The sequence below is a fragment of the Macaca nemestrina genome, chromosome 18 (genome assembly GCF_043159975.1).
Source record: "Macaca nemestrina isolate mMacNem1 chromosome 18, mMacNem.hap1, whole genome shotgun sequence".
Taxonomy (NCBI): domain Eukaryota; kingdom Metazoa; phylum Chordata; class Mammalia; order Primates; family Cercopithecidae; genus Macaca; species Macaca nemestrina.
The window spans coordinates 83,684,475-83,705,024 of NC_092142.1; the positions used below are offsets into that span (position 1 = coordinate 83,684,475).

At 46.5% G+C, this 20,550-nt stretch overlaps 1 protein-coding gene across 2 annotated transcripts in view; it reads left to right on the forward strand.

The window, feature by feature from the left end:
* The window catches only part of LOC105496781 (ubiquitin specific peptidase 10), an 81,088-nt gene extending 61,118 nt beyond the window's left edge, over positions 1 to 19,970 (forward strand). Inside the window, exons 8-14 of one of the 2 annotated variants that reach the window (XM_011767380.2) lie at positions 13 to 116; positions 2,863 to 2,962; positions 3,953 to 4,130; positions 7,276 to 7,441; positions 11,831 to 11,975; positions 14,471 to 14,536; positions 18,943 to 19,970. In XM_011767380.2, the coding sequence (XP_011765682.2) occupies positions 13 to 116; positions 2,863 to 2,962; positions 3,953 to 4,130; positions 7,276 to 7,441; positions 11,831 to 11,975; positions 14,471 to 14,536; positions 18,943 to 19,130 (947 nt within the window). In that variant the 3' untranslated portion in view covers positions 19,131 to 19,970. The remainder of the gene's footprint in view (positions 1 to 12; positions 117 to 2,862; positions 2,963 to 3,952; positions 4,131 to 7,275; positions 7,442 to 11,830; positions 11,976 to 14,470; positions 14,537 to 18,942) is intronic. The other variant, XM_011767381.2, reaches the window with a different exon arrangement.
* Positions 19,971 to 20,550: the final 580 nt, after the last annotated feature.

Sequence of the window (20,550 nt, forward strand, 5' to 3'; positions counted from 1 at the left end):
TTTCCATTGCAGCTCTTGGAGATAAAATCGTGAGGGACATTCGCCCGGGAGCTGCCTTTGAGCCCACATATATTTACAGACTCCTGACAGTTAACAAGTCAAGCCTGTCTGAAAAGGTTTGAGACTTCCTCTCATGTCGCTAGGATCAAGTGTTACCTTTTTTTCCAGTATTTGTGTGGTAACTGTTGCTTATTCGATATTTGCCCTCTGTCTCCAGCGCTGTAAGTAGATGTAGGTTTATAATAGAGTCCATTGCTTGGATGAATTGAAGAGTGGCCTTGCTCATACTCTTCATCATCTGACCTTGCTCAGATAACTTTTATGGCGCACCAAGCACTGCTGTCAGTACTTTACGTATATTAACTTAGTTGACTCTGTGAATAAAGTATGATTATAGTCTCCTTGTTACAATTAAGAGAAGTGAATCCACTGTCTGAAGTCATATAGCTAATGTGCATGGCAGAACCCAGCTTTCAAGACAGCTCTCTTAACCACTGCACTATATGCCACTGGGGTAGAGTGGAGTGCATTGGGCCTGGAATGATGGCAGTATTCAGAAGAGCTTATGTCTTCATCATACTTATACGCTTTAGTAGCTCTTTGATGTACTTGATTCCTTTACCTAAATTTTTTTTTAAATCATGTATTTTGTTACTACAGGCATGGGACCAAGGGGCCAGGGCGCCCTTATAAAAGGCCCTGGGGCTGTTGAGAGTGAATTGAGCCACCCTTAGCACAGTTTACTGTAGCATTTCTTTCCTCCCAGACTGAGTTGGTGATGACTCAGTACAAGCAGTTGAAATGATGCTTAGAGAGATGTATTCAGAGAGAAAACGCCATTTAAGTCAAGTTTACTTGAAGCTTCCTTGCTTTGAAGAAGAGTAAATGTCGAGGGCATCGCAGCAGGATACCACCAGGGGCAGCATAGATTTTTAAGCTCTTTAAATGCTTATAATGCAGCTTTTGGTATTGGCTTGGAATTATTTCCCAAGTAATGGGAACATGGTATTAGGGATGCAGAAATGGAATAAAGTGTGCCCTCTGCCCTCAGTGAGGGAATGAGATAAATGAATAGTCAACAAGAGAAGTACAGAGATACAGAGGTGCCTTAGAATCCAGATGGGGCCACCTAGCTCAGGTGGAGGCAAAATAAAGTGGGTGCTCAGGAAGCCCTCTAGGATCATACACAGAGAGAATGCTGTGAACAAAAGCATCTTTTAAAGGTGACATTAATATGGGATGTGTTGGGCTCCCCAAGACCACCCTGAGGTTTGGGTGATTCACAGGAAGAACTCAGAAAATGCAGAAGCTGGTACACCTGTGGCTATGGTTTATGACAACAAAAGCATGCAAAGCAGAGTCAGGAAGGGAAAGGACAGATGAGGCAGGGCCTAAAGGAAACCTCCAGACTCCTCTCCCAGTGCAGCCAGAAGGCTGCGCCTAACTACTCCAGCACGAGGCTGTGAGCACACATGTGAAATGCCGCCTCCCAAGGAAGCTCATTACAGACTCCGGGTCCAGAGTTTTTACTGAGGGCTGGTCCCATAGGTACCATCTGCCTAGCTGGAACCAAAAGTCCAAACTCCCAAAACAAAAGCAAAAGTGTTAGCAGAAAGCACATTGCTTGCACAAACAGGTTTAGGCAGAATCCCATATCAGTTATTGGACTGATGGGGAGCTTGCTGAAAACCACGTTCCCAGACACCAGCCAACGTTGCAAGCAGGCCTTTCCAAGGGGAGCCACCCAGGCCTGCTGTGAAAAGTCTTCAGCACACTTTGGTTGTGCCAATTTTTGCCCTTTGCTGCACATGTGCAGAGCATGCACTCACGTGAACAGCTGCTGTCCACATCTACTATTTGGAGAGGGCAAGTAAACTTCAATGCAGTAGATGCTTCAGACAGAACAATTTGCAGGGCCTTGGAACAGGCAGTTGTGCTGTGAAGAATGAAATATGAACTGATGATAAGTAACAGAATCAAACACTCCTGATGTGGGATTATTAAACTCTTGGGTGACTCATCTGTGAATGATTTTGCTGATGTATGTGTAAAACAGCTAACGCTTTAAATCAGTGGAGTTTTTCCACATATAGTTTGAGTTCTTTCCCATGTAGTTGTTCATCATCAAAGACAGAAGCAGACATAGGGCTGCTTAGTTCACTGCTTGAGTGGTAACAGTAGTTGAACAGTGAACTGGCCCTAGACATCTAGTTCTTCGTCTTCTATTTTGTTTACCCAAGACAGAATTTTTTTTTTTTTAGTAACTTTTTTGTGATAAAGTCAATGTGGCAGGGTGTGGTGGCTCATGTCTGTAATCCCAGCACTTTGGGAGGCCAAGGCAGGCAGGTCGCCTGAGGTCAGGAGTTGGAGACTAGCCTGGCCGACATGACGAAACCCCGTCTCTACTAAAAATACGACGATTAGCCAGGTATGGTGGCACACACGTGTAGTCCCAGCTACTCGGGAGGCTGAGACAGGAGAATCGCTTGAACCCGGGAGCTGGAGGTTGCACTGAGCCAAGGTTGCACCACTGCACTCCAGCCTCGGTGACAGAGTGAGACTTTTTCTCCAAAAAAAAAAAAAAGTAATGTATATTTATTGAAGAAAATTTCGAAAATATAGAAAAGTATAAATAATAAAAATCCCCATTTAGAGATATGTGTTTAATCTGTTTCTCCTTTTCTTCCCACTCTTGGGATTTCAGCTATGCAAGGAAAACCCACGTCATCATGTCATTGTTTGGAAATACTTTACATCTTCCATTTCAGAGGAGGCATGATTGGACTTTGCAAGTACTGTATGTCCTGCAGGCCTTGGACAGTGATCGGTTCACACTAAAGTGATTATATTTGACCTTTTCAGGGTCGACAAGAAGATGCTGAGGAATACTTAGGCTTCATTCTAAATGGACTTCATGAGGAAATGTTGAACCTAAAGAAGCTTCTCTCACCAAATAATGAAAGTAGGTTATGGTCCACTTGCCCCGCAGAGTTGTGCAAGAGTTCGCTGTAAACAAGCGTTGCATGCTCATATGTTATGTTGCTTCCCTGCCCCTCAGTTGTTTTCCCTTCAAATAGCATTTATTCCTTACGAAAACTTACACTATCGAGAAGGTTATATTTAGGTAAATTACAGTTTATCCCGAACTTCTGCCATCTTCCTTCAACTTTTAATTAGGAAAATGATCAAGCATATAGAAAAGCTGAAAGAATCGTTTGATGAATACCTTTATAATTGCTGAGTGTAGTTTTAAGCATATTTTCTGATGCTGTACACACACTGTATATATATGTACTATATCTGTCCTATCTATCCGTCCATATATACATACATACGCATACATTTTCCCTGAATGATTCAAAGTTAAGTTGCAGCTAACAGTCTAGTTCATCCCAGGTGCTAAAGCATCCCCTGAGAATCCACTCCTGCATAACCACAGTCCCTTATCTAACTGAGAAAACCAACTGTAATGACATGGTAATATCGACTTTGCAGAGCATCTTCACATTTCTCCAGTCAATCCCAGGAGTGTCTTTTCTAGGAGTTTATGTAAGCAAGGATCCGGTGGTGGTGCACCTGTTGGCGATTGGTTGCTGTGGATCCAGCGGCGTTGTGCCTGTTGCGATTGGTTGCCGTGGATCCAGCGGCGTTGCGCCTGTTGCGATTGGTTGCCGTGGATCCAGCGGCGTTGCGCCTGTTGTGATTGGTTGCCGTGGATCCAGCGGCGTTGCGCCTGTTGTGATTGGTTGCCGTGGATCCAGCGGCGTTGCGCCTGTTGTGATTGGTTGCCGTGGATCCAGCGGCGTTGCGCCTGTATGATTGGTTGCCGTGGCTCTTAACGTAGAACACACCCTGATTTCATTTTCAAAGCTATAGTTGACAGATCTGTGCCTTTTTATTTTTTGCTATTCTTATTGTAAATAGTAGTCTAAGTAGATGCTCTCCTTTTCAGAACTTACGATTTCCAATGGCCCCAAAAACCACTCAGTCACTGAAGAAGAGCAGGAAGAACAAGGTGAAGGAAGCGAGGACGAGTGGGAGCAAGTGGGCCCCCGGAACAAGACTTCCGTCACCCGCCAGGCGGATTTTGTTCAGACTCCAATCACCGGCATTTTTGGTGGACACATCAGGTTTGTGCTTTTCTAGAATAACTTAATATTTGCCTTTTCCGGGGTTTCGCCACGTTAGTGAAGGGGGGAAGGTGTGAGGCTTGTCTTGAGACTTCTTGGACATGATGTTTTGCATCTTGCTCCCCTGCCTGCTCTTCTCTTGCACTTCCTGATGCCTCCCGAGTCAGCCCCCACGGCCCATTCTCTGCCTGCTGGCGCATGTCTGCAAAGGACAGGGAGCTCCTCACTTCTGCTCCGTCAAGTTCAGCTGCTCATTGCTAGGGAGTAAGAGAAAAGCCAGCTAATTGGCCTTACGCCGTGGCTCTTGCCTGTAATCCCAGCACTTTGGGAGGCCAAGGAGGGTGGATCACCTGAGGTCAGAAGTTCGAGGCAAGCTTGACCAACATGGTGAAACCCCGTCTCTACTAAAATACAAAAATCAACCAGGTATGGTGATGGGCACCTGTAATCCCAGCTACTCGGGAGGCTGAGGCAGGAGAATCGCTTGAACCCAGGAGACAGAGGTTGCAGTGAGCCCAGATTGTGCCATTGCACTCCAGCATGGGTGACACAGTGAGACTCTGTCTCAAGAAAAAAATAAAGATATAGGAGAATATCATCATGACTTGGGGGTAGGCAAAGGTTTCATAAGTTAGGTCATAAAAAAGTAATAACCATAAGAGAAAAAAATATATATATATTTATTAGACTTCATCAACATTTAAAACTTGCAACATTAAAACCGCCTCCAGTAGGCAGAGGTTGCAGTGAGCCAAGATTACACCACTGCACTCCAGCCTGGGTGACAAAGCGAGACTGTGTCAAAAAAAAAACAAAAACAAAAAAACCCAGCTAGTCAAACCATGTGTTTTGGTAAGAGCAGAAATTAATGTATCTGGAGGAATTTCATTTATTTATGTTAATAAATTGTGTATATTTAAAGTATACACAAGATATTACGAAATAGAGATAGTAAAATAGTTGCTAGAGTGAAGCAGATAAACATATTCCCCATCACAGTTACCCTTGTGTGTGTGTGCACATGGCAGGAGCAGCTGTTTACCCATTTCACAAAAGTCCCAAATACGGTGCACTATGAGGAGCTCTTGTCCGATGTTCCACATCAGATCTCTAGGCCTGTTCACCTGTGTCGCTACCACTTGGTGTCCTTCGACCTACATCTCCCATTCCCACTCCCCACCCCTAGGAACCACTGTTTTCCCTATCTCTGTAGTTTTGTCTTTTTTTTTTTTTTTTTTTTAAGATTCCATGTATAAGTGAGACCATGCAATATTTTTCTTTCTGTGTCTGGTTTATTTAACTTAGTATAACTTAGTATAACATTCCCCAGGTTCATTCGTGTTGGCGGCAAATGGCAGGGCCTTTTTTACAGCTGAATAGTATTCCCTTGTATATATAATAGTATTCCCTTGTATATATATACACCAGTTTCTTTATCCATTGGCCCATCCACAGACAGTTGTTTCCCTTTTCGGCTGTTGTGAACTGATTGGAACCGGGTGAGCTAGAGAGTGAAGGGAGTCTGAAGGGACCCCTTTCTATTCTGGTGCTCTGTGGGGTGTCCACGGCAGCTGTGTGGTCAGTTGTCGCCTGGGAAACGCCTAGCCCCGACCACTGCCTATGGTTCCTTGGGACATGTGGTGTTGGCAGGGAGGCACCAAGGTCCAGGTTAGTGTGCAGCAGTGAGGGGCGGCTGTGCCTTTTGCTCCTTCAGCCCAGCAGCCTGGTTTAGGATTGTGGGAACACCCCCTTGGGATGGGAGAGAAGGATGAAGGGACAGCTCAAATGGAGGCATCAGGAACATGGTTTTTGTGCAGAGGTCGGGTATCAGAATTTCAAGGCCGCAGAGGGTCAGCATACTCAAAGATCCCAAATTTGTCTAAGAGTAACCAGTGGAAAATACCAGCGTCCACTTTGGAGGACTTGCTGGCTCAGATCGAATGGCTCTGTCATGGCTGCTAGCTACATCCTCTGAGGGTTCTCTGTGTTGAAATTGGTTGTTGATGTTTCTTTTTGAAAAATAGTAAAGCAAAGATAAGGAATTCTTACAACATAGGAACTTCTTTTCAGCCATTATGAAGCATGATTCTTTATTCACACCAATTGAAAGATTTTCTTCTAAAACTCAGCCTCTTCGGATGTTTTTCAGCTTCCCCAGGAAGACCTTTCTTCCCCGGTGCCACCTTTGCTAAGACACAGGACCACTGAGTCAAGAGGGCTTCTTGTTGATTTCTCTACCAGCTCTCACGAGAGCTTTCCCCACTACTGTATCCCTCTCTGGAACCAGGGGAACTGTTGTCACTGAAGTCTTCATACTGTAAAGGAGCATGGAGATGCCTAATTAAACCCTGGACAGAAAAGCTTTTAGCGAGCTCTTCACCACATCTGTTCTGGAAAGCCTGAGTACCTGTCCACACCCATTTTATTCCGTTTAGAAACTAGGTCACTGAGACTGCAGAAATAGAAGCCCTTGTTGAACCCCTGGCATGTTCCCTTGCTGAGGCTAAATGAGAGATGGGCCGAACACACAATTTTTACTCAGAAAAACTTAGAAAAAGAAAAAAAAAATGAAGTGAAAAACCAGCTAAGAAAACAAGGTCAAATTGGCACCCTTCTTGGAAGGATGGCAGCCTTTTTTCCTGGAATGTTAACTTGTTTTTTATTCTACACACCCTACTCCCCTTCTTCTTTTTGTAAGACATTTTTATAGGAGGAAAATGCCATTAACAATCCTCTGTTTACCTTGGGATTTCCTCTGTTTTATTAGAACAGGCTATGATACTTGGAGAAAATGGAAAGCATCGGCATTTTGAGGCCGTGGCAGGGTAGCTGCGTTTGTGAACTGGTGCAGTAAATAACAGTGTGGAGAGGAGGTGAAAGAATTTGGAAAATGAAATATGTTTTCTTCCAGAGCACTGGCGCTGGGAACATTTATCAACTGGTAGATTTAGTTGTTAGAAATACTAAGGAGGTGCTATTCAGCAGAATTATTTTTAAATTGAGTATATTTTTGGCTTTTCTCTGTGGTCTTTTGAAAGTGATACTGAATAATCTTATTTTCAGTGTTTATTCCTCTTGGTTAATCTTAAGGGAAAGTGGCAAGGAGTGGTCTCTTAATTTTTTTGTTTTTGCTTTCAATTCTTAGGTCTGTGGTTTACCAGCAGAGTTCAAAAGAATCTGCCACTTTGCAGCCATTTTTCACGTTGCAGTTGGATATCCAGTCTGACAAGATACGCACAGTCCAGGATGCCCTGGAGAGCTTGGTGGCAAGAGAATCTGTCCAAGGTTATACCACAAAAACCAAACAAGAGGTATGTTCACACTTGATTTTGAACCTTTCTACTGAGGTGCTCTGGTTTGGTGGAAAGAACACAGCATTAGGAATGAGGGGAAATGGATCTGAGTTTCGCCTCTCAAATCAGTTGCTTAACCGTTTTGTACTGAAAGTTTTTATGCTTTTACAATGAAATGGTTGAAACATGATCCCAAGGGCCTCTTTTAGCTCCAAATCATATTACACAAGGTAATGATCTCCTTTTGGATTGTTTATCTTGAGCTACATTTAATTTTCTGGCAATCTAATCATATCACAACATCAATACTACCTCTGACAGAGGCCGAGTAGCTTATTTATGTTCATGATACCGTAGGGTACAACTTTCATTAGATTAGTTAGGATGTCAAAGAGATTCCAAACACATCTGTTTTGCATTTGATTGTAGATCTTCCAGGTCATTGTAAAAATAATATAGTCATTGTTCTGATGCTTGTTACTTTGATTTGATCTGGAAAAGGTAAGATCCTGAGTCTTTCAGTCTTCATGAATTTAAGACTATCAGATCATAGCTTGGTGGAGTCCTTGTCAACTCAGTCAGGCGAGACAGATAACATTCTGCCCTGTGAGAGCTGATTAGTTCCTGGCTATCTAGATGTGCCGGCTTATGACTGTTTTCTACTCTGCCGCAGAGAGTGTCTTCTCTGTTATGTATCTTAGGTTGTGGCAGTGAATTCATAAAAATGCACTGGGGAGATGAATGCAGGCTGATAATTATGGACAATCCATAGCATTCCTGCAAAGCGATATTTGAATAATGAGCAGTGGATGGCAGCTACAAGGTAAAATAAGATGCCTCAGCGTAGAAGACTTGTCATCACATTGTATGAATGGGATGGATCTATCCTTGGCTTATCTTGCGTGCTCTGAGTCAAAAAGAGCAAAGTAGGACATCGGGACCCTTAGCACCTCAGGGGTGTCCTGCTGTGGACTGGTCCACCCAGGCTCTGGGGGAGAACTGTAGAAGTTACGCTTAATCTTCTGCCGTATTTGCAGACTTGCATCTCGTGGGCGATTTTGTTTAAAAAATAGAAGCCGTAGGAGCCCGAGGCAGAAATTTGGTAGTTGACTTCAGTGAATGAGCTAAGAAGAGTCTGGCAGTGGACCTCGTGGAAGAGAGAGAGGGAAAAAGTGGTATTTGTGTTGGGGAGGTTGGTTGGGTGGTTCAGTTGTGCATTGAGTCTGGATGACTGTCGGCTAGGCTCTCTTCTGTGGCAGCTGCAACTCCAGAGATGGCTCCCTGGCCCTGGCTGCTGTTCCACTCTGCTTACGCTGTTTCTTGAGCCAACTATGGGAGTCTTTGGCCACCCACGCTGTTGGGGAGGTGGTCAGCCTTTCTGTGGGCTACCTAGGGAAGACCCTTTTGTAATGTGTCTATTTTTCTCTTTTGCTTCTGCTGCAATTACAGTTTGACTTTGCTGGGGTGGGCTGGTAGGGGTGGTGGTGTGAGGGCAGGGATTGAGGCATAGGCAGTTGTCAGCCTGTTGTTAGATGGTAGTGAAGAAAGAATGGTTTGTCCTAAATAGCAGGTTTGAAGAAAGGCTTCAAGAAAGACGGTGGGCCAGGTGTGGTGGCTCATGCCCATAGTCCTAGCACTTTAGGAGGCTGAGGCAGGAGGATTGCCTGAGCCCAGCAGTTTGAGGCTACGGTGAGCTATGATCGCACCACTGCAGTCTAGCCTGTGCGATAGTGAAACCTTGTCTCTAAAACTTAAAAATAAATAAAAATAAAGGAAAGCTGGCATTTTGGTGGACTCCTGAAGATAAAAAAAGAATGCTGCTAGCTGTTCTGGCTGCACGGTTGTTGTAGTGTGTCATCAGATGAGATCAGGACCACTCTGAACAACAGATGTTCGAGGAAGGTTTTGGACAGCCTGTATGGAAGTATCTGTAAGGAGCACATTACGTATTTTCTTGAATGTGATTTTTTTTTAAGTTTTTAAAATACCAACTTTATTATGTTTTAGATTAGAAGTGTTTTTCTGTGGGAACATGTGAAGGTTTTGGGGAAAATAGGATTATATGAAATATTTGCTGTATAGAAAATGTCTGCCTTTGTTGAGTGATTAGAAATTAAGCCTCAGTTTGTCTGGAAACCCAAAATACACATTTAATAATTTTGGATTAACCATTTAGTGAATCAACTGAGAGTGTTAACGTGAAAATCACAGATCAGTAAGCACTGAAAAGCATCCTAGAGATAATTCAGCCCTGCTCTCTTAATTCACAAGTGAGGAGACTAGGTCTTACAGTCCCCATCTCTGCTTATAACTGTTGAGCTGTGTTCACACCCTTCATTCACTCAGAAGTGCTTGTTGGCTATGGAGACACTAGAACATAAAGATGCATGGGAATGTGGAGCTGTGCGAGGTGGTTTTTGCTCCTATGACCTTAGTCTAGGTGGGAAGACAGGCATGGAAGGGTCTGGAAGGTTAATAAACCCAACCAGTGATGACTTATGAGCTTGCCTAATACCCTTGAAAATGCTTTCAACTAGATGTGAATCTAGTTCTCTGACAGTTTTTTAATTGTGTTATATATGCTGATATCTTTTGTATTGTTATTTTTAAATTACTCACACAAAAAGTATTCTCCAGGCCAGACACAGTGGCTCACGCCTGTAATCCCAGCACTTTGGGAGGCTGAGGCAGGCAGATCACGAAGTCAAGAGATCGAGACCATCCTGGCCAACATGTTGAAACCCCATCTCTACTAAAAATACAAAAAGTGACTGGGCATGGTGGTGTGCACCTGTAGTCCCAGCTACTCAGGAGGCTGAGGCAGGAGAATCACTTGAGCCTGGGAGATGGAGGTTGCAGTGAGCTGAGATCACACCACTGCACTCCAGCCTGGGTGACAGAGTGAGACTCCATCTCAAAAAAAAAAGTATTATCCAAATGAATATGGGAAGCATCAAAAAGTTTGTAAGTACAGAGAATGATAGATAAAGGGATTAAGTGTTATTTGTAAAGATGCATCTTAATAACAACCTGACTTTATTTAAAAGCAGCATTCATTAGACCTGTGAAAGTACTTCAGGAACAGATTAAATTAATAAAACTCATTATTAGAATAAATAGCTTTAAAGGTTATTTAAAACATCTGATTGGCCTGGAATCCCAGCACTTTGGGAGACTGAGGCGAGCAGATTGCTTAAGTCCAGGAGTTCAAGACCAGCTGGGCTCATGGCTGTAGTCCCAGCCAGTCGGGAGGCTGAGGTGGGAGAATCACCTGAGCCCAGGAAGTCAAGGCCGCAGTGAGTGGTCATCATGCCACTGCACTCTAGCATGGGCAACCAGAGTGAAATCCTGTCTCAAAAAACAAAAACAAAAACAAACCCGTCTAGTTGAAAAAACATACTGGTAGCAGTTTTATCAGTACTATCAGAGTTATTTTAAAATGGGTCAATACTAGGCCGAGCTTGGTGGCTCAGGCCTGTAATCTCAGCACTTTGGGAGGCTGAGGTGTGTGGATCACCTGAAGTCAGGAGTTCAAGACCAGCCTTGACAACATGGTGAAGCCCCTTCTTTACTAAAAATACAAAAATTAGCCAGATGTGGTGGTGGAAGCCTATAATCCCAGCTGCTCAGGAGGCTGAGGCAGGAGAATCGCTTGAACTCGGGAGACGGAGATTGCAGTGAGCCGAGATTGCACCACTGCACTCCAGCCTGGGTGATAGCGTGAGAACTCCCTCCCAAAACAAAAGGTGGAGGAGTCAGCACATAAATAAGGTGGTACTAAGTTAGCTTTTTAATTCTTATGCTAATTCGTCGGTAATGCCACAGAGTAAAGTTCTTAAGAGTTTACAGCTGGACTTCGGGGACCCAAGAGACTCTCTGCAGTTGTGCTTACAGGAATGTGTGCATTTCTCTTCCTTTTCTTTTTTCTTTTTTCTTTTTCTCTGAGACAAGGTCTCATGGTGTTGCCCAGGCTGGAGTACAGTGGCGCAAACTCAGCTCACTGCAACCTCCACTTCTCAAGCGATTCTCTTGCCTCTGCTACCCAAGTAGCTGGGGTTACAGGCGCCCACCACCACGCCTGGCTAATTTTGTATTTTTAGTAGAGACGGGGTTTCACCATGTTGACCAGGCTGGTCTCGAACTCCTGACCTCAGGTGATCTGCGTGTCTCAGCCTCCCAAAGTGCTGGGATTAATAGGCGTGAGCCACTGCACCTGGCCATGTGCATTTTCTTAAGAGGAGCATTGGTAGTCTCAGAGCTTCTGCGAGGCAGGAAGAGCCATGACGCCCTGCCAGAGAACTGTCAGGCCTCAGCCCTCAGAGGACATCTTTGAGCGGAAGGTGGATGTGTTGTCAGCTGTTGCAAGTAAGACAGGGACGGTGTGTCCTGGTGTGCTTTGTGTCTTAGGTTGAGATAAGTCGAAGAGTGACTCTGGAAAAACTCCCTCCTGTCCTCGTGCTACACCTGAAACGATTCGTTTATGAGAAGACTGGTGGGTGCCAGAAGCTTATCAAAAATATTGAATATCCTGTGGACTTGGAAATTAGTAAAGGTAATGCACACATGAGGTCGGGAGTGTTCGTGGTGATACACTCCTGCAAATCAGTAGCTCAACCCTGTAGCATTTCTTTATGATGCCAAGAGTGAGGACATTCTCTTGCTGGACTTGGACTTGTTTTAAGTTTCTTAACTTGTAATAGACCTTAATACTAAAATTCTCATTAAAATGGCCTGTTAAAAACAGAGGCAAAAATAACTAAACTTTATAATCTTACTAGATTAGAAAAATAGGAGCTTTTGTCTATCAAAAAGAACATCACTTTTCTGTGAACGTTTCAGGGATGAATGGTGCATAATTTGCCTTCCACTGAGTGTTAACAGCTGTGTTGACTAGCCCGGTTAGGTGGCTTTTTAGTGAAGTAAGAATGATTTCTCATAGGCGGTGAGAGTCCCTTCTAACCTCTAGTTGTGGCGCACAAGTAGGACATGTGGCACTTACCAGCCTCAAGTCTCTGTCAGGTCATGGGCTCAGCACTTTTTGGAAGCAGTTTTAAAGAGCCCCGGGTTAAAGGCATCTTGGTAAAAGCACAGCTTCAAGAAGACTTTTCTTGAAAGCTTCAGAATTTGTGAAAATGTATAGTACAACACTGAGGCTTGATTGGGACTGTGATTAGCTAGAGAGGATTCTCAGAATATCGAGGTATCTGGGAAGCAGAAAAGAGGACACTGGACCTCCCTCCTGGGTCTTGTAGAGGAACAAACCTGAACCGAGAAGCCCTCTTCCCCTTCCTCCCCCGGCACAGCAACCCCACCTCACACCTCCTTCCATGTAGATGATCCAGGAACTGTGGGCATGGCTGGTTTCTAGCCGGCTTCCTCTCTACCCGAGGGGAGCCCTATACCTTCCCTTGAAGACTCAGACACTGTCTCTCCCAGGCCTCTACACAAGAGCTGTGCTCCCTGCTGACGGGCTTGGCTGCTGTGCTGGGTTTAGTGTCCATTGCTCCTCTCACACTTCCAGCTGCTTTATCACTCATCAGCGGATTGCTTTGTAATCCCATTTGAGGACCAGCAAGAGGAAGAAAGATGCCAGTGAGAATCATGTAACAGATCCTCCTCCCCATTTTATTCTAGTCCATCTGGAAACCTAGAATGCTGGCTGAGTCAAAGAAGGCATCCTCGACCTCTGCTCCTGCATCTTCACTCGCCTCCAGATCAGCTGTCTGAGCTGACTTGGATATTTTTCTACAGTGATTTTACTTTTATATCTTTTCTTGCTTGCTGTATTTTTATATCAGCTGCTGCCTCTAATACGTTATCAAAGTATGACATAAATGGGTGCTGGGCGCAGTGGCTCACGCCTGTAATCTCAGCACTTTGGGAGGCCGAGGCAGGCGGATCACCTGAGGTCAGGAGTTCAAGACCAGCCTGACCAATGTGGTGAAACCCTGTCTCTTCTAGAAACACAAAAATTAGCCTGGCATGGTGGCGGGCGCCTGTAATCCCAGCTACTTGGGAGGCTGAGGCAGGAAAATCGCTTTAACCCGGGAAGCAGAGGTTGCAGTGAACTGAGATCATGCCACTGCACTCCAGCCTGAGCAGCAGAGCAAGATTCCATCTCAAAAAAAAAAAAAATTACAGAAATGGGGACAAGAGGATCTCACTTAGGTCATTGGGTAGGCAGTAGAGAAGGAACCACTGATGGCTGCCTCGAACAGCGCACCATCGATGGACTCTTTTGTCCATGTAAGTGGTACTTCTGCATGCAGTAAGAGCAGGGAGTTCGCACCTCGTAGTAGCTGGTAGACTGGTTCCTATTTGGAGAAATCGTGTTGCTGTTCTTTAATTGAAGTTTTTTTGTTTGTTTTTTGTTTTTCTTCAAGACGGAGTCTTGCTCTGTCACCCAGACTGGAGTGCAGTGGCGTGATCTCAGCTCGCTGCAGTGTCCGCCTCCCATGTTCAGGTGATTCTCCTGCCTCAGCCTCCTGAGTAGCTGAGACAACAGCCACGCGCCACCACACCTGGCTAATTTTTTTTGTATTTTTAGTAGAGATGGGGTTTCACTCTGTTAGCCAGGATGGCCTCGATCTCCTGACCTCGTGATCTGCCCGCCTCAGCCTCCCAAAGTGCTGGGATTACAGGCGTAAGCCACCGTGCCCAGCCTATAATTGAAGTTTTATGATCTGACTCATGTAAAATATTTTAATTATTGGATGTTTCATAACTGTTTTGTTTTTAAGTCAGCAGCGTTTTTCTTTTCCATTTTGTGGAGCACCTGCTTTTAAGGGGCCTCCTGCAGGAGCATCACAGCCTCGACCATTGCTCCTGTTTCTTCAGAGGCTGGCTGCGCATTTTGTGTCCTGCTGCATCACATGGCTCATCTTCCTCATGAGTCAATTTTTATGCAACTAAAGGGATGAAGTGTTGTTTTGTTCCTGGTCTGACAGGCGGTTTCCTTGCTGGGGAGAATGTTGTTAGCCATTTTTTGCTGCTGTTACCCTGAGCCTTTCTAAAAGTGCTTCAAGCCATTGATATTTTGTTTTCCAGAACTGCTTTCTCCAGGGGTTAAAAATAAGAATTTTAAATGCCACAGAACCTATCGGCTGTTTGCAGGTGAGTAAACTTGTACAACATTACTTCTTCAGTAAAACACTGATGAAAGGGATTATATGTGGGCACAATTTTGCTGAAACACAATTTAGCATAGCGACCAGATGCTCTACTTAGGTATCCTGTGGCCTTGTGAGTCAGGGAGTCGTATGAGAGTTTTACCTGAAACTCTGCGTAGATGACGGATTATCATCTTGGCCCTGAGGAGAGATAGCAGAAGACCTTGCTCAAAGTGAACATTTCTGTCTTTGAGTCAGAGGAGGGAGTTTCAGGCTCCCAGGCTGGCTGTTTGAGAATGTGACCTCTCCCTGCTGCGCTTGTGGCGCCTGTGGGTGGCAGTGCTGTGGAGTTTCCACGACACCTGGTCTCCCGGCCAGGTTAGGCGAGCGCGCCCCCAGCCAGTGATCCCTGCGTCCTCCTCCATAGATATTGTTAGGGCCGCTTGAGAGGGTGGGCCCAATTACACAAGCCCCTCGGCGGCCAGGCCCCCCAGTCGCTCATGAGAAATCTCCCAAGAGGGCGAATGGCACCCCCTGTTCCCTCATGGGTGGGCTTTGAGACCTCTTCTGTCTCCTGGCTTAGGCTCCCTGCAGTATCAGTTTTTCTTCCACACCTTCCCTTTCCATTCTGTCTTCCCTTCTATCCTCCTCTCTCTTTTATAGCCTCGTTTTTTATTTTATTTTTTATTTTTATTTTTATTTTTATTTTTTTTTGAGACGGAGTCTGGCTCTGTCGCCCGGGCTGGAGTGCAGTGGCCGGATCTCAGCTCACTGCAAGCTCCGCCCCCCGGGTTCACGCCATTCTCCTGCCTCAGCCTCCCGAGTAGCTGGGACTACAGGCGCCCGCCGCCTCGCCCGGCTAGTTTTTTGTATTTTTTAGTAGAGACGGGGTTTCACCGTGTTCGCCAGGATGGTCTCGATCTCCTGACCTAGTGATCCACCCGTCTCGGCCTCCCAAAGTGCTGGGATTACAGGCTTGAGCCACCGCGCCCGGCCTAGCCTTGTTTTTTATGCCTCTGAGTCTTTGCCTCTTTGGATCGTTGCTGTTTGCGCACTTCCGTTGGCTTCCCAGGCTGATTACATGTTTCTGGCTTCTGTGTCTTTCCTCCTCTGGTGTGGCCTTTGGTGAGCTGTTTGTATCGTAACATAACACTGCCATTTATTGACCTTCACACATGTATGGAACCTCTTCCCAAGCTATCATTCTTTTATTCCTTACATGTGTCCTCGAAGATGGAAGGTGGGATCCCCATTTTATAAAAAAATCAACCAGAACTCAAGGAAAAAACTCACCACTCTGGCCTGCAGTGGCAGAGCGGGCTTCAAGCTCCTTTCTGCCTCAGCTCACACCCAGTGTTTTAGGAAGTTCGGCCAGGGGTGAGGGCCCCAGGGGTGAGGGCCGGGGGTGAGGGGCCCAGGGGTGAGGGGCCCAGGGGTGGGGGGCCAGGGGTGGGGGGCCAGGGGTGAGGGCCGGGGGTGAGGGGCCCAGGGGTGAGGGGCCCAGGGGTGGGGGGCCAGGGGTGGGGGGCCAGGGGTGAGGGCCGGGGGTGAGGGGCCCAGGGGTGAGGGGCCCAGGGGTGAGGGCCCCAGGGGTGAGGGCCCCAGGGGTGAGGGCCCCAGGGGTGGGGGCCAGGGGTGAGGGCCCCAGGGGTGGGGGCCGGGGGTGAGGGCCCCAGGGGTGGGGGCCGGGGGTGAGGGCCCCAGGGGTGAGGGGCCCAGGGGTGAGGGCCCCAGGGGGTGAGGGGCCCATGGGTGAGGGCCCCAGGGGTAAGGGGCCTGGGGTCGGGGCCAGGGGTGAGGGCCCAGTGGGTGAGGGGGCCAGGGGTGAGGGCCGCAGGGGTGAGGGCCCAGTGGGTGAGGCTCAGAGCCACACTAGAAGGGGCCAGGCTTCTCTCTCTTTCTCTCACTATTCACTCTTCCTTTTGACTCTCTTTCCTTTTCTCCCCTGATCACAATTCCTCCTCAACTTGCTGGGTCTCAGACAGGATGGCCATGGGCACCACGCGCTCCTGGGTGTCTCCAGCCCTGTCCGTCCGCTGCCTGGAATGGAAAGTCTGAGTCCTCAGACTCTGCAGCCAGCCAGTATCCAGCCTGGCTCCCTCGAGTCTGGCACCCAGGTCCCAGTGGGTGGCCAGCAGTTTCTCTGCCTTCTCCCTGCACCTCTTCCCCTGGGGGCTCTTGTGGGGAACATCACTGGGCAGGGGCAGGGGCTAGGGATTGCTCGTCTCCTGGTCAGGGCCCCAGTGTGAGCACACACACCTTGCTCCCCCACTCTGCAACCTGCCATGCCCCAGGACCCCAGGACCTCAGGACCTGGGCCTGGGTTGCTCTCCCCTGCCATCCTGAATCCTCAACCCCAACCCATTCTTTTTTGAGATGCAGTTTCACTCCGCTGCCCAGGCTGGAATGCAGTGGCACAATCTCCATTCATTGTAACCTCCGCCTCCCGGATTCAAGTGATTCCTGTGCCTCAGCCTCCCCAGTAGCCGGATTACACCACATCCAAGCCAGTTTTTGTATTTTGAATAAAGACGGGGTTTTGCTGTTGGCCAGGCTGGAAGCATATTCTGATCTTGGAAATGAGGTCACTGGACTGGTTAGAATTACCTATAGAATGAGCAGAGGAACACTTTTTAAGAACTGCTATGATGGTGGCGCCCAGGAGAAGCAATCTCACACACAGACTTTTCAGCCGGTTCTCAGCGCTCCTGTCCGGCGGGCTTGCAGGTGTGAGTGACACATGGCTTAGCCCAGGCTAGTTATCTGGGCTGCTGCTTACGAAACTAGAATGGTGACATGCAGTCCCCCCTTGAAATTTTAGAATGGAGATGTCTTGTGGGAAAGACAAATTAGTAAAACCCCCAAGTCCTGCAAATTCTACTGACAGTTGCTTTGAAACAAAACTCTTAGCCCAGTCAGTTCGGTCTGTGAGGTGAAGATCCAGGACGGAAGTCTCAAAGTGAACTTGGGATCTGGGGGACGTGCTGCTGTCATGAGTGCTTCCTGCCCTTTCACAGGATGGCTGTGACTTGTGCAGTACGGGATGAAGCTGTGCCCTTGGATTGACTCTGTCGCTGGCTTTCCACTGTATAGGCCCCACAGTCTTGCTATCCCTGTGCTATTCCGTGTCTTCCGGGGTCCCTGCACAGAGGATTTCTTTGTGCAGAGCCCAGGAGTCTGACTGGTGGCCTCAGTCGTAAGCACTGTCCTCTAGCCAGCCAAGGTCCCTGGCCCAGAGAGGACTCAGGCCTCCTGCCGTCATTTAGCCCCTCCACGTGACAGCTGCAACTAGGACCTGGTGATGTTTGACCTTGTTTTAGTGCTGAAATTTCCTAGCAGCGAAGTCTTACGCCTCTCCTGGTTCCTGTTCTTTTGTGCCACTGATGGCGGACGCAGCTTAGCAGGCTTCCCTGTCATTCCTCCTGAAATGCCGCCGGACTGCCGCCTTCCCCAGGCTGATGTCTGCTGCTGGCCAGGCAGACCTCAGCCCCTCTGCTCCATAGAAGTGGAGGATGTGGCTGTCTTTTAATGTTTTCATGACATCTTCTAACGGATTTTTTTTTAGGCCTTTGACTAAGGCTTCTTGGTTATAGGATCTTTTTTTAAAGTAAATAGCAAGTTGTGTGTGTGTGTTCTGTTAAAACATTATTATAGAAAAATGGAAAAATTTTTTAAAGGTAAATGCGTAACTACCAGCACTATCTCCACAGTGCCCCACCACAGCTCCACGCCCAAGCGACCGTGATTAGCAGTCCCAGTGTCCCTCCTGCCGTGTGGGCCCGCACAGGGAGATTGTGTCTCATGTCGTTGGGATAAATGGGCCACGGAAGGCCTAAGGACCTTGTTTTCTCATTTAATATACCACAAGTATATTCCTGCATCACCATTCTTAATCTATTCCATGAAAAAATAAATCGTGTTATTTTAATATAATTTACTCCTCAGTCATTTCTTCTAGTGGCCATTAAGGTTTTCCATTTTTTCACTGTTATAAATGACATCATAATCTCTGTCCAAGATTCAGATAATCTCTTCGGGACAGTCTAGAATTAGATCAGCCGGATCCAAGGGCATGAACCAGGTCTCTAAGTCTGTACAGCTGATGGCTGTGTAGGAGTGTCTTTGTGAGGTGTGGGACATTTTAAATATGTCGTTAATACGTGTACGTGCACACATGTGTATCTGTCTGACTTACCCTTACCTTGCAGTTACAGAAAAGTTTTTCTGATGGATTGCTTGCATGTTTGAATTGAAATAGCATCGGTTTGTGTGATGACGTGTCTCTGTCCCACCTGCTTTGGAGAGGGGCTTCACACATAAGATGCATCCCTGGAGGGAAGTCGGCAGAGACCTGTGGTGATGTGTGTGCAGTGCTGTTCTCACTCTGCCGCCTGCTGGGCTCTCTTGCAGTGGTCTACCATCACGGCAACAGTGCGACGGGCGGCCATTACACTACAGACGTCTTCCAGATCGGTCTGAATGGCTGGCTGCGCATCGATGACCAGACAGTCAAGGTGATCAGCCAGTACCAGGTGGTGAAACCAACTGCTGAACGCACAGCCTACCTCCTGTATTACCGCCGAGTGGACCTGCTCTAAACCCTCTGTGCGCTGTGTGTGCGCCCAGTGCCCGCCTCGTAGGACGCCACCTCACACTCACTTCCCGCCTCTCTTTAGTGGCTCTTTAGAGAGAAACTCTGTCTCCCTTTGCAAAAGTGGGCTAGAATGAAAAGGAGATGCCTTGGGGTTCGTGCACAACATAGTTTCTGTTGACTCTAACTTCCAAATCAAAATCACTTGGTTGAAACAGACTGTCGCTTGATTTTAGAAAATCCACAAAAACCCATATTTCTGAAATAATGCTGATTCCTGAGATAAGAAAGCGGATTTGATCCCCAGTCTCATTGCTTAGTAGAATAAATCCTGCACCAGCAACAACACTTGTAAATTTGTGAAAATGAATTTTATCTTTCCTTAAAAAAGAAATTTTTTAATCCATCACACTTTTCTTCCCTACCCTTTAGTTTTTGATAAATGATAAAAATGAGCCAGTTATCAAAGAAGAACTAGTTCTTACTTCAAAAGAAAAATAAACATAAAAAATAAGTTGCTGGTTCCTAACAGGAAAAATTTTAATAATTGTGTGGAGAGAAACTGCTTACATACACATTGCAGATCAAATATTTGGAGTTAAAATGTTAGTCTACATAGATGGGTGATTGTAACTTTATTGCCATTAAAAGATTTCAAATCGCATTCATGCTTCTGTGTACACATAATGAAAACTGGGCAAATAATGAAGATCTCTCCTTCAGTCTGCTCTGTTTAATTCTGCTGTCTGCTCTTCTCTGATGCTGCGTCCCTAATTGTACACAGTTTAGTGATATCTAGGAGTATAAAGTTGTCGCCCATCAATAAAAATCACAAAGTTGGTTTAAAGGTGTGCGTGTTTCTTTGTATGCGAATGCCTTTTCGGGTAACTGGAATTCACGGGGGCACGAGTTTGCCTCCAGAATTAAAACCCACCCTTCAGTCAGCTCGACGTGTTTGTGGAAGCTGAACCACCACTCAGGTTATGTTTGTTTAGTGTTTTCAAATGGATTAAGTAGTGATTTGGGTAAATGAGTTTTGACTCTTCGATTGGCAGAAAGGAGGAGGTTTTTCCCCTTCCCCTCCTCATCCCTTGTATCTATAGCCCGGCATTTTCAGTATCACCGAAATAGTTGCTGTAGATGAAGGCTAAACCTTCTTCAATTGAGTGCCACTGGGGTGGCTTAGCGATGCCTCCAGACGCCACCCTCAGTAGTGGGAAGGAAGCCTGAGACGCAAGACATGGAGAGAGGGACGTCATGTGAGAGGGTGCCTGTGCTCCGGCTTCTGGCCCTGTGTGGGTGATTGATTGTAGTGTCCTGAGATCTACAGAGAAGGGGTTTTAATGTGGTCGGAGCCTTTCAAGTTCTTCCTCTTACCATCTGGTGTTTTTAATTGTAGCCTGGTGCCACCCTGGGTGCAGAGATTC